Raw genomic sequence first — 14499 nt, forward strand, 5'->3', positions numbered from 1 at the left:
ATCTCTAGTCCACTAAGTACAGAAGGTTGAGTTGGCCCTCAAATTTCTGCTCTCTTGTCCCTTTTAGTCTCCACCAACATTTCTCAATCTCACACAGGCAATCATGGCTCAACTACCCCAGGAGGAGAAGGCAAAAATCGCTGAGCAGGTGGAGATATTTCACCAAGAAAAGAGTAAACTGGATGCCGAGGTGGCCAAATGGGATGACAGTGGCAACGATATCATTGTGTTGGCCAAGCAGATGTGTATGATAATGATGGAAATGACAGACTTCACTCGGTAAGTCCTGATGGTGGGGTTTCAAAGTGACTCTGGAGTGGCTGGATTTTCAAACAGGCTGCATGTGACTACTGAGAGATGTCTCCGTGGTTTTTCTAGGTCATAAGGAAGGCCTCATGCCTAGTGTAGTGCCTTGCACTCTGTAGCCTGTGAGCCCCACATGGGACAACCTGATTGCCTTGTATCTACCCCAGCGCTTAGAACAGTGCTTGGCACATATTAAGCGCTTAACAGATACCACCAATATTATTATTATTATTATTATTATAGAGACAATCCCTAAGCAACAACGGGCTCACAGTCTAGAAGGGGGAGACAAACAACAAACCAAGTAGACTGTGTCAATACAATTGAAATAGATAAATAGAATTATAGATCTATACACATTATTAATAAAATACAGTAATAAATATGTACAAATATACACAAGAGCTGTGGGGCAGGGAAGGGGGTAAGGCAGAGGGAGGGAGTGGGGGCGATGGGGAGGGGAGGACATGAGATAGGCCAGAGATAGGACGTGGGCCAAGGGTCGACGGCGGGACAGGCGAGAATGAGGCCCCGTGAGGAGGTTGGCGGCAGAGGAGCAGAGGGTGCAGACTGGGCTGTAGAAGGAGAGAAGGGAGGTGAGGTAGGAGGGGGTGAGGTGATGGACAGCTTTGAAGCTAATTGTGAGGAGTTTTTGCTTCATGTGAAGGTTGATAGGCAACCACTGGAGATTTTTGAGAGCAGGGGTGACCTTTGAGGCCCTCCAAGGTTATGGTATTAATGAACAAATTCACTTGGCAAATTGGCAGCTTTCTGCTCAGTTCATCATCCTTGTCCATCAAAAATTATAATAGAAAAACTTCCATTTTTATCATTTAAAATTTATACCAATCATGTCAGTATTATCATTTTAGCCACAGTCATCTCATTCCAGAAGTTCTAATGAATGCATTTCCTTGCTTTCAGTGTGTTTTAAGGGTGCCTTTTCAAAAGCCTATTTATGCAAAAGAGGCAATCATTAATGACATCATATAAACGAATAGCTTCATTATCTTTAAGAAAATAATTGAGCTAGACATGCCACAGTTAAATTGAAAACATTTTCCAGAGTCTTTGGATTGCATTTGCTGTAATCTTTTAAGACAGATAGACTCATTTATGCCTATTGATAATTAACCAAGTAGAATTCCATTCATCAAAATACTATTTTAGGAATTTAGGTGCCATTTTTTCCACTACTTTAAAACATCTAGCTGGAAGTTCCATAATATTTTTATTTTTTTTAAAGAGTGAGAAATGTTAATGTGGACATTTTCTTGCTCTCCTTTATTGACAAGTTAACCATGTGCCCCTGGAATAGCAATGTGTCTTTAGACAAAAAGACCTCATTTCTTGACACAATTTCTAATGCCTATCAGATAGAAGAGAACAGCCTGGAATTACTTTGGGACAGTTAAACCATACTTTCAGACACTGATCAAGTTTTTGACCCTAACCAGGGAATCTGGAACTGAAAAGCATTTTGCAAGCTTCCCTAAAAAGTTGAAGGATTAAGAGTTGAAGGTGTCATCAGTCCATTCTCCATCAACAGCAGCAGAGTAAAACAGAGTTGTGATTTGGTCAAGTCTTAATCTCTTCAGTGCAACTAACCTTGAGGAAATGTCAAGGGCCCCAGATGCTGCTGTTTCTGGATCTTTGAAAAATATTTTCCACTCAACAGGCTTCAAGAATCAACAAAAGTTCTTGAATTAATTATCCAGGGGTAGAGACTGCAAAAGGCAAACAACCCATAGAGTCAGGTTTTATATATATACCCTATTGAAGGAACTGTTGGTGGCATTGGTCCTTATTGTAGAAAGAAAAAAATTATTGGCAAGAAGAAAAGGAACCCAAAAACCAGATAAATTTAAGACAAAGCACACAACCAGATTCACAGAAGCAGAGGCAGAACATTTCTAGTGTGGTATTTTGGACTGACTGGTGAAAAAACCCACCCTGTGATGAGGTGTGTATGTGAGTGTCTGTATGTGTCAGTGCGTGTGTTTGTGTGTGTGTGTGTGTGCATTTGTAAATGTGTTTCTATATTTCTCTATCATTTTAAATAATAATAATAATAATGGGGCATTTGTTAAGCGCTTACTATGTGTGAGGCACTGTTCTAAGCGCTGGGGAGGTTACAAGGTGATCAGGTTGTCCCACGGGGGACTCACAGTTTTTAATCCCCATTTTAGAGAAGCAGCATGGCTCAGTGGAAAAGAGCATGGGCTTTGGAGTCAGAGGTCATGGGTTCAAATCCCCGCTCCGCCAATTGTCAGCTGTGTGACTTTGGGCAAGCCACTTAACTTCTCGGTGCCTCAGTTCCCTCATCTGTAAAATGGGGATGAAGACTGTGAGCCCCACCGTGGGACAGCCTGATCACCTTGTAACCTCCCCAGCACTTAGAACAGTGCTTTGCACATAGTAAGTGCTTAATAAATGCCATCATTATTATTATTATTACAGATGAGTTTACTGAGGGCCAGAGGAGTTAAGTGACTTGCCCAAAGTCACACAGCTGACAGTTGGCAGGGTGGGATTTGAACCCACGACCTCTGACTCCAAAGCCCGTGCTCTTTCCACTGAGCCACACTGCTTCTTTGTATTGTAATGTATTGTAATTAATGGTATTTGTTGCGTGCTTACTATGCTCCAGGCACTGTACTAAGCACTGAGAGAGATACAAACTAATCATGTCCAAGTCCCATATGAGAATCACAGTCTAAATCCCCATTTTACTGTTGAGATAACTGAGGCACAGGTCAGTTATCCCTGACCTGTCAATCAGTCAACCTGTCAATGAATTGCTAAAGGACTCACAGCAGACAAGTGGTGAAGCTATTAGAACCTGGGTCCTTCTGCCTCAGGCCTGTGCCCATCCAGTAGGCCAGGTTGCTTCTTCATATGCTGAGAACTGTGCTGTAGAAGTGTATATACAAGGGAATCTGCAACTCTATTCAAGGGAGAATACAACTGGCCATGAATAATTAAAACTCAATTCCTTTTTGCCAAAACAAATGGAAAAATGTCATTTTAGTGCTATGATACCCTTGCTTTTATTATCTTTTCTTTCACTAGCTAATTCATTAATTTGGTTCAGTAATCTGAATGATATCCACACCATTATTATTGAAAATTAGAGAGGTTCTGCTACGTTATTGTGTAATAAATTTTGTACGCAGGACGAAACTTGTTACTGCTAGCATCCTTCTTGGAATCAAAGCTGTATTTCAGTTTCAGAGCAACTGAGTGAGCAAGTGTGGGATCCCAGCTGAATTCATGATTGGCATTTTGGTTCCTTAAAATAAAACAAATCCAAGCCAAAAGAAGCTTCCTTTGATCCCTTTGCATGCTATCTTGAAGGAAACCAAGGTGATTATTGTGGTTAGCTGAGTGAGCCTGTCCACTAAGCATTATGGAATAGTGGATAGAGCATGGACCTGGGATTCAGAAGGTCTTGGATTCTAATGCTGGCTCTGCCATTTCTCTGCTTTGTGACTTTGGGCAAGTCACTTAACATGTCCATAGTTACCTCATCGGAAAAACGGGGATTGAGACTGTGAGCCCCACGTGGGACAGGGACTGTGTCCAACCCCATTTGCTTGTATCCAACCAAGTGCTTAGGACAGTTCCTGGCACATAGTAAGTGCTTAATAAATACCTCAATTGTTGCTATTATTATTACTACTATTATTAGTTGTGAGATCTGAATACTGTTCATTGTTCCCCAGTTTTTCTTTAGGCTAACTCAACAGTTCAGGATGAAAAAGTGACTTTCAATTTCTGTGCCTGAGCTCCCCCGTAGAATCCAGAGAAGATACATTACATTTGTAAGAACTTTGTGAATCTTAATTCTCTTGAAATTCCCTGAACTAAGTAAAACAGCATTCTGGCTCAGGAGAGATCTCCAGGCAGGGGCCCCTGTGGTCCAAGTCAGATGATCACTTGGTCTAATCGAGAGTTCGTCTTACCTGGAGAGGGCATATAAGTATTTGTTAAGCACTTACTATCTGTCAAGCACTGTACTAAGTGCTGGGGCAGATACAAGCTAACCGGTTGGACACAATGCATGTCCCATGTGAGGCTCACGGTCTTAATCCCCATTTTACAAATGAGGTAATTGAGGCATAGAAAAGTTAAATGACTTGTCCAAGACCGCATGGCAGACAAGTGGTGGAGCAAGGATTAGAACCCAGGTCCTTCTGATTCCCAGGCTTATGCTGTATCCACTAGGCCATGCTGCTAGACTGTGAGCCTGCTGTTGGGTAGGGGCCGTCTCTATATGTTGCCAACTTGTACTTCCCAAGCACTTAGTACAGTGCATTCAATAAATACGATTGAATGAATGAATGAATGAATGCTGCTTTCCTAACTGGGTTTTGGGGTGCACCTGTCTAGTGAACATGCACAAGGACCACGAGATAAACTCCAGGTTTCAAGTCAGAAACAAGTTCTTTATTTCTGGAGAAGCAGCGCTGGAGAAGCACCGTGGCTCAGAGGAAAGAGCACCGGCTTGGGAGTCAGAGGTCATGGGCTCTAATCCCAGATCTGCCACTTGTCAGCTGTGTGACTTTGGGCAAGTCACTTAACTTCTCAGTGCCTCAGTTCCCTCATTTGGAAAATGGGGATGAAGACTGTGAGCCCCATGTGGGACAACCTGATTACCTTGTATCTCCCCAGCACTTAGAACAGTGCTTGGCACATAGTACGTGCTTAATACCATTATCATTATTATTTCTGTTCAAGAGAATGGTAGCACTTAGCAAAAAGGATATGACCTGTAGAAATGCAAAACAGCAACAGCATACATGCAGAGGAGCCAAAGATCATTCCTTAAAGACAGAAGTGATTACACAGAATACTGACTACAGACATGCTGAGCAGTCATGCGACAAGGACAAAGACAGTCATCTCAGGTGTCTGGACAGGCTGTGGTGCATCTTGGGTTGCAAATCCTTAATGACAGTGGATCTCGGGGCCTTTAGTGGCGAGTTCATTCCTGATAGAGCTGGCAGGGATGGAAGAATCCACGACAGCCCGAGAAAAGTAATGGTGGAAGATTGCCCCAAGTACCTCATGCTTGGGGCTTATATCCAATTCTAGTGGTGATTGCTGTACTGGGGCATTAGGGCTGTTAGGGTGAGGTGGGTCATAATTTCAGTCAGTGGCTACTCTTGGTACAGGGGAAATGGTTTTCACCCTTACATCCTGTTTGGCCATGGTGTTGTTCCCTGGTACTGGGAAACTGGAAAATTTTTAGCAGCTTCAGTGATATTGATCCATAATATTCTTTTTAACCCTCAGGTGTTTCATTTTACCTTTGGTATGGGGGAAGAGTTCTTACCCCTGTGCAATTTCAGCAGTCTCCTGTTTGGACAGGGGATTTCTTCCCAATGCCAGGAGGTCAGAAACATTGAGCAGTTTCAGGAATATTGAGCTACTATTGTCTTTTTAACCCTCGCTGTTCTGGAGTGAACATTTCATTTCTTATCTCCACAATCAAGCAATCAATGGTATTTATTGAGAGCTTATTAAGTGCAGAGCCCTGTACTAAGTGCTAAGGAGAGTATAATGCAACAAAGTTGGCAGACATGTTCCCTGCCCACAACAACTTTAATACGGTACTTTGTGCACAGTAAGCGCTCCATAAATACGACTGAGTGGATGAACAAATTTACAAGTCTGGAGTCCATAACTGGGATTCTAGAAATTCAAGGTATTATCCCAATGAAGCTACATTAGTCTGTGTTAATGACACCTCAGCTAAGGACAAAGTGTTGGAGCTTTCAGAAAAACTCAGAAGGTGTGGTACCCTGGTCTAAGCATCCTGAGCTGTTTCCTGCAGGCCAAATGCACCATTAGTGCCTAAAAATGGTGAACCTGAATTTCCCTTTGAGCAGAAGAAAGCACAATATTACGACCTTTCAAGTTCTCCTAAGGAATAATCTGTGACCTATGGACATTTAATATTCACCTCACCCTCAAATCCATCTCATTAAATTATATTTTATAAATTACTGATTTATATTAATGTTTGTCTCCCCCTCTAGACTATAAGCTCATTATGGTCAGGTAACAGGTCTGCCAACTCTATTGCATTACACTCTCCCAAGTACTTAGTAAAGTGCTCTGTATATAGTATGTGTTCAGTCAAATACCATTAATTGTGGTTTTTATTTAGTGCTTAGTGTGTGTCAAGCACTTTACTAAGTGCTGGGGTAGATATAAAATAATCAGGTTGGACACATCCCTGTTCCACATGGGGTTCACAGTCCAAGTAAGAGGAAGTTCAGTTATTTAATCTCCATTTACTGATGAGGAAACTGAGGCACAGAGAAGTTATGTGAATTGCAGACACAGGGCAGAGCTGGGATTAGAACCCAGATCCTTTAACTCCCTGGCCTGTGCGTTTTCCACTCGGCCACAAAGACCCTCCCTCCTCCTTACATTCTTTATATGCTTGTTTAACTGGAAATCTGCTTCCTAGGGATCAACAGGCTTTAATGACCTAGTTCCTCTTGGCTTCTTAAGATTATGCTTAGATGACCTGGCCCCTGAAATCAGAGTTGTCCTCACTCCGCCCCCAAGCTGTCCCAGATCACAACCCCAAATAGAACTGCTCGGAAGGATGACCTGTCAGTTCTTTGAAGCTCACTTGCTCTGGACTTTATCCATGTAGAGAGCAAACAATGAGAGACCTTCTCTCTGTCCTGTATAACTCCAAGTGAAGTGGCAATAGATCTCTCCATAGATGTAAAAGAGACTCATTCTTACCCTCTATTGGAAAGAACAAGAGATAAATTATTTTTGATGGTGCTGGTTTAGGATAGAAATGCCTAGGGAACCCTTTTCCAGGTTTTTTGAAATTCTATCAAGAAAAATTAAAACTACTGTTAAACACTGGGATGAGAAGGGGTCTGTTTAATACTGAATGATGAGACTGGGCTACAGTGGAAGGTGGAATGGTGAGAAGTATTCTAATCAAGAGATATTCCAGATGGAAGGTTTTGTTAGGCCCAGGAGCTCCAGCAAAATACACATTTATGGGGGAATGTTATTACACAGTGACAATTTCAATCCCTTTGCCTCTTTTTAACAACAGCAAAAATCAAACCAAGGGAAATAAAGTCTGGAAAAACAAGAAGATTTGTTTATGTCTGAAGTGCACAAATGTCTGCAAATGAGAGCTAAATTGTCGTCAAATCTTTTATCTTATCCATACTACACCAAAAAATATAAGCTATGACCATATACCTTTTGCCAACTAAACAGCAATTGGAAATGTAATGCCCAACAGGAGAACTTTAGCTTTGGTGCTTCCTGGCCTGCAGGCTTAGATGAGGAACAGTAATGCTTCATTATCCTATGTTTCCTACCACACTCCTTATAAATCAAGCAAAATAAACATCTTCGGCAATCTAAAATTCAAGCGAAAGTTAGGAGTAAAATGAAAAATGGTTCAAGTTTGTCCTTAGATGCACCACCTTCTGTACTTCCAAGTTAATGAAAGACCGACTCCTCGATTTTTCTCCCACTTTAAAGAAATGATGTGAGCTCTATTTCCTTCTTTGATTCCCAGAAGGGGCTGCCTATATTCTGTTCCAGTTGAGAAAATAGAGAATGTTTTCCCTAGTTTTCAGAATACAGTCAGTAATTCAGGTTGTACTGACCACACACTGTGAACAAAGTTTTACACTGGGGGCTGAGGATGGGGTAGATTTTACAAGACAGAGTGCAGGACCTGCCTTCACTGATGGAGGCTGGGCAACCATCAATACTGAGGCATATAACATAATACTGAAACTGAGAAGCAGCATGGCTCAGTGGAAAGAGCCTGGGCTTTGGAGTCAGAGGTCATGGGTTCGAATCCCAGCTCCGCTACATGTCTTCTGAGTGAACTTGGGCAAGTCACTTCACTTCTCTGAGCCTCTGTTACCTCATCTGGATAATGGGGATTAAGACTCTGAGCCCCACGTGGGACAACTTGATCACCTTGTATTCCACCCACCCAGTGCTTAGAACAGTGCTCTGCACATAGTAAGTGCTTAACAAATGCCATCATCATTATTATTATTATTATTAAATGCATTATGCCCAAGGACAGATGCATAAAATTTCAGAACAAAAAATAAGGGAAGACCAAAGCAGATATGGGGGAACAGTTATTTAATCCCCGTTTTACATATCAATTGATCAATCAGTGGTGTTTATTGAGTACTCACTGTGTGCAGAGCACTATACTAAGTCCTCGGACAATAAAATAAAACAGAGTTTTATTTATTTTTAATGGTATTTGTTAAGTGCTTAGTGTGTGCCAGGCACTGCACTGATTGTTGGGGTTGATCAGATTGGAGACAATCCATGTCCCACAATGGGCTCACAGTCATAATCTCCATTTTACAGGTGAGGTAACTGAAAAACAGAGAACTGACATTTCCAAGGTCACACAACAGACAAGTGGTGGAGCCAGGATTAGAACCTAGGTCCTCTTACTCCTAGGCCCTTTTTCTTTCCACTGGGCTACATTGCTTCTCATGTAAATATGAGTCACAGGGTTACTGGCATGAATCAAGTGATCAGAACCTGTGAAGTTCAATCAAAGAAGACATCCTAGAGGAGGTGGCTTTTTGATATGGATTTTGAAGATCCGTTTACTCTCAAAATTACTCCCTAGCTGCCACCAGACTCTGAGCCTGAAGGTAGACAACATCTCACATGCCAGTTTGGAAGTAATGGAACCATGACCCAAGGGGAAACAAACTCGAAGCCCTTAGGGTGTGGTTGTTGTTTCTGCTTTCGCTGTCACTCAGCCGTGCTCTCTTTAGGCGAGTCATGGTGGGAGCTGTTTACCAAGCACTTAGTACAGTGCTCTGCACACCATAAGTGCTCAATAAATATGATTGAATGAATGAATGAGAAAGCGGGGCCACCTGTCTCCTTAGTACTAATGCCTAAGTGGAGTGGGAATAGAGAGGAGACACCCTTACCTATGCCAAGGGTATCCCTTTGTAACTCTCCAACAGCTAATCTTCATCAGTTTGTGTTTAATAAACTGAATGTTCAGTTGAAGCTTCGAAGTCAACTGGAACTCTTTGTACCACACTTTAGGTAGAATACAGAGAGGTACAATTTTCTTCATGGTTTTACCTCAGATGTGGGAATCTGCCATGCATCCGTCTGGAACTATTTGAAGAGAAAGTGAAAATGACAAACATGCAGAACTCCAATATTTTTAACCAGATGATTTCTGTATTTCCTTAACTCCCTTTTACAGAAGTTGAAAGGGGAAAGATTTCCTCTTTCAAAACACTTTGGCTAGAGCTGGAAGCAAGAGGATTTGACCAGAGGTTTGGGAATAACTGAACTTATTTTTCCAGAAAGATTTGTATTGCTGTAGGATGGTCTTAAATAGCTCAGGAGATGGATACTTGGTGTGGCAGTTTGAAGAGCTGGTCAAAAGAGTCCAAAAATTAAAAAAACCCCAACAAGAAACCTTAAATCCTATCTGGTCATCCACCTGTTTCCAAACTAGGCTTTAGGTACACCATCCGAGAACAATGTTTTCTACTCCGTTCTTGTCCTGGGAGGTTTGTGTGCTCCCCTCAGCTGACATTGCTGCCATCATCCATTGAGAGGGACGCTATTCAGAATAATATACAAAGATTAAAATCCAGACTTTGACATCATTTGAAACAAGCCAAGATAGCAAATGCAAACCACTAAATCGGAGTGTCAATGGTGAAGTAGAAGTGCGTAAAGACAGCAAAGAACAGTGAAAAAAGTTCAAACTGAATCAACTGTGGAGCAAAGAGTTAGAATTTTGCTTTTGCATTTTCACACCAGAATGTAACTATACTATGTGTGTGTGTATACTTTCAGAGGCAAAGGACCATTGAAAAATACATCCGATGTCATTAATGCAGCCAAGAAGATTGCAGAAGCTGGTTCCAGGATGGACAAATTAGCCCGAGCTGTGGCTGATCAGGTAATATACGGAGAAAGACCTAGCCCTGTCTGGAGGGGACCTATTAATTACCATTTGGACTCTGGTGTTTTTATGCATCCTATTAAAAGGCCATAAAACTGAATTATGGGAAATTGCTAGCCTTTTACCTAGAGAGTGCAAATTTAGTCTAACCTTCCCTGGATCAAGTGAGGATAAGTTAGGTGAATTCAACTCAAAGAAGACTCTTTAAAATTATGGCCATAAAGGCATTCAGAATGGAACCAATCAAGTCAGCATCATCAGCTACAGTAATCAGCATCGGTGAATGTCTTCCCAGTCAGAAATAGTCAAGCATCTCACAGTTGACCTCGTTAAGCCATACAGTGTACAAAATCAGAGGGGAAACCATTGATTTTTTTAAAAAGATTCATCTTATTTTAGCAATGCTTGATCATGCAAGGAACTGCAGATTTTCTAGAGCTTTTGTTTGAAGTTGTTTTCAGTATAAATACTGAGTACACTGATATACTAAGGAATAAAGTCAGAAGTCATGGGTTCAAATCCTGGCTCCACCAATTGTCAGCTGTGTGACTTTGGGCAAGTCACTTAACTTCTCCGTGCCTCAGTTACCTCATCTGTAAAATGGGGATTAAGACTGTGAGCCCCCCGGGTGACAACCTCATCACCTTGTAAACTCCCCAGCACTTAGAACAGTGCTTTGCACATAGTAAGCACTTAATAAATGCCATCAGAATTGTATTTAGTGAGACTCATTGAGTAATTAACCCTGGGAGGGAATTAGACATTTTGGGGAGCTCTAGTCAGTCAGACAGCAAGACCACACAGATTACCTGTGCCTAGAACACACCAAGCCTTTGGAATACAAGTTAGAGAGTAGACATGATCTTTGCCCAGCTGGAAAAATCCTAGCAAACATACATATAAATATCAGTTGGGTAAGGCAACATAGTGAAATGGAAAGAGCATAGGCTTAGGAGTCAAGCGCTCTCCCAGGAACAGTGAATCAATGAGTCAATCAAGTGTATTTATTGAGTGTTTACTGTGTGCAGAGTACTGTACTAAGCACTTGGGAGAGTACAATACAACAGTGTTGGTTGACACATTCTCCGCCCACAGGGGGATTTACAGTCTAGAGGGGAAAACAGACAGTAGTATAAATAAATACATTATGGAAGGAGAGTCTGGGTCATTCAATCATATTTATTGAGCACTTACTGTGTGCAGAGCACTGTACTAAGCGCATGGGGAGTACAAGTTGGCAACATATAGAGATGGTCCCTACCCAACAATGGGCTCACAGTCTAGAAGGGGAAGGGGGTCCTGAGACCTGCACAGAGGAATTCGTTATAGCACTAGTGATTTGCTCAGACCCACAAGAACTCTTCCCTGCCAGTTATGTTCCCATAGGGGCACAGAGTTCAGTGAATGGGAAGGTAGGTGGGCAAGCAGCACATTGCAAAATCCATGTTTGGTCCTCATCCACCTTTGTTAGCTGCAAACAGAGATGGTGCTAGAACCCAGATCTCCTGATTCCAAGAGCAGTTCTCTTTCCACTGGACCAGCAACTAACTTCTAAGTAACTTGAGTAAGTTACTTAGCCTGGCTAGGCCTCATTTTTTACATCTAGAAAATGCGCATAATAAGTCCAGTCTTCATCTCATAGGTATGTGTGGGAGAGAAGTAAGTTGATTGATGGAAAAAGTGGTCCTTTTTAAAAGAATATAGGGCTCTGCAAACTCAAGCTAGGATTACTATCACTGGCAAAAAGACACCCTCAGTAAATGTTCAGTTTCAAAGGGTCAGAATGTATCATGCTATTGCTATTGCTTGAGAATGGGTAGGTTAAGTAGAGAAAGCTTCCTAGAGAAGTTGGTCTTGATTTGTGAATAATAAGAGGGGAGGGAGAAGGAAAGGCAGATAGGAGCCAAGAGTTTATCTCATGAATTCTGGGTAGCTTGGCTGCTGGCAAAGCCAAGGCTCCAGGTTGACACCTCATGTGATGCTGCTGTTTGTTCGAACTCTTGTTACTTTTCAGTTGGCACTACAGGCTGAATTGGCAGGTCACTTCATGGGAGTCCTGTGAAATGAAGGGATTGTGGAGAAGCCCCGTCACCTTAGTGTTTCTGGGTCCTAGAAGTTTGCCATCCCCTAGCCATGTAGAAAGGTTCGGGATATGGTGATCAAATGTCGAATATTTGTTCATTTCCCCAGTGGCACTAAGTCCTCAATGTCCAGAGGTAACTAGGTCTGGCACTTGCAATCATGCTGAGGGTGGCTTTTCTCCAAAGCTGATCTAAAAGAGCAGACACATAAAAAATATTTACAAATGTCGGGAAGAGGAAGAAAAGCAAGGCTATAACAGGAAGTAGTGCAAGTGTATCAGGATGAAAATAGCTGAATAAATGATTCAAAATGCAAATTAAATCTATTACCATCCACTTAGCTTGTTGTTGGTGCACAGAAAGAGTTGTGCTCTGGAAATTAGGAGACCTGGGTTTTAGTCCTGTTTCTGCCTATTGAGGCTTTGCCAAAGTGCTGGAAATTTCTGGGAAGTTCCTGGCTGTCTATGAATTCAAAAGCAATCTTGAAAAATAGGTGACCAATGTGGACAGCAAAGCTCACAGTGGTTTCCGAGGCAACTGTCTTGCAGTTCATGGAACAATGGCACAGCATTGACACTATGCTGTGGCCACTTCCACCATGAAAAGGACCTGAACTTTAAAGAAGAAACCCCTTTCTGATTATGTTATGGTTTGTTGCATCCCTGCCCTCTTGGTTGCTTGCTGCATTGGGTCATAGTCCTGAAGTCACAGGACTAAGACCCATCATCATCCATACACCCAAGCTTATGAAGAGGGGCAGTGCGGACTTGTGGAAAGAGTGTGATCCACGGAGTCAGAGGATCTGAGTTCTAATCCTGACTCTGTCACTTGTCTGCTGTGTGACCTCGGTCAAGTCACCTATCTGTGCCATGGTTATCTCATCTGTAAATTGAGGACTGAATCCTCCTCTTTCTGATTTAGACTTCAAGTCCCACATTGAACAGGGGCTGTGTCCAAACTGATTATCTTGGTTTTACCTCAGTGATTAGTACCTGGCACATAGTAAATGCTAAACCAAAACCATTAAAAAAAAGGGGAGCTTGTAATTGCTGTTGCCATGTTGTCAATCAATCAATCAATCAATGGTATTGACTGCTTCCTGTGTGCAGAGTGTGTACTAAGTACTTGGGAAAGTACAGTATCATAGAGTAGGTAGATGTGAATCCTGTTCATGAGGAACTTTTCTACAGGGTAAGACAGACATGAAAATAAACTATAAACAGGGGAAATAGTAGGATATAAGGACACGTTGCCGCCCATGTTTACAAGCAAGAAGAAACTCCTTTTAAATAACACCAGGAGAGAGTTGGGCATAAAGAAGACCTTCATGTCTGTGTGGGTGGGAAGAACCTGGAGTAGGTTCTGAAGGAGGTTGGGAGTCTTGATTCCTGGAGGTCTTTGAGGAAGGGGTGAGCATCTGTCTGATAGAGGGTGCTTCTGTTAATCATTTTTCTTAAAGGCAAGGGAACCCTGAAAGCTAGCCAAGGAGATGTTTGGGTGATCTTCGGCCAGGTAATCCTGAGGAGGCAGGGTAAGAAGAAAAGGAAGTGTTTCGCCCCTGCTGCCTCAACCTTCCAAACCAATATGATTTCAGTTGACCTAGAGGGAGCCAATGCCCAGGAATCCCTCCTGGACTCAGAGAGACCTCTGAGCGGTTTGGCTGTGGTTTGTTACTTGTTGCTATGGTCCTTCATCCCAAGGAAACAAGCAGCACTTTACCCAGCCCTGCGGCTGACATCCCCACAATCAGGAGTGGTAGTTGGTAGCTCCCTTCCGTTTCAGATGCTTCAGCCCAGGCCCTGAACAATCTGGCTGGAATTTTTGGCAGCACTGAATGAAACTGCTAAGGTATTGCAATATTGCATACTAATCTCATCCCCAAGACCACACAGTCTCTGGAAGAGTAGGTATGTCAAAACAAGAGCATTTTGAGTTTTTTTGTGACTATGAATTCCTAAGAACAGGGTAAAGATGCCATTATGGTGAGAATAAATGATTTAGGACTGAAAAAAGCCCAATTTCCTGAGATCTATTGATTTGGCATTGGACAGTATCCCAAACCCAATATCCATCCTGTGGTAATAGGGTGTTTCACAGTGGAAATGACTGTCAAAGACTTTTCAGTTTTAT

General features: G+C 42.2%; 1 protein-coding gene across 4 annotated transcripts in view; it reads left to right on the plus strand.

Moving 5' to 3' along the window:
- Positions 1 to 14499, plus strand: part of CTNNA2 (catenin alpha 2) — a 1073907-nt gene that overhangs the window by 1021104 nt on the left and 38304 nt on the right. For all 4 annotated transcript variants that reach the window (XM_038752080.1, XM_038752081.1, XM_038752083.1 and 1 more), the window contains 2 exons: positions 98 to 279; positions 10180 to 10285. In XM_038752080.1, the coding sequence (XP_038608008.1) occupies positions 98 to 279; positions 10180 to 10285 (288 nt within the window). The remainder of the gene's footprint in view (positions 1 to 97; positions 280 to 10179; positions 10286 to 14499) is intronic.

The sequence above is a fragment of the Tachyglossus aculeatus genome, chromosome 10 (genome assembly GCF_015852505.1).
Source record: "Tachyglossus aculeatus isolate mTacAcu1 chromosome 10, mTacAcu1.pri, whole genome shotgun sequence".
Lineage (NCBI taxonomy): Eukaryota > Metazoa > Chordata > Mammalia > Monotremata > Tachyglossidae > Tachyglossus > Tachyglossus aculeatus.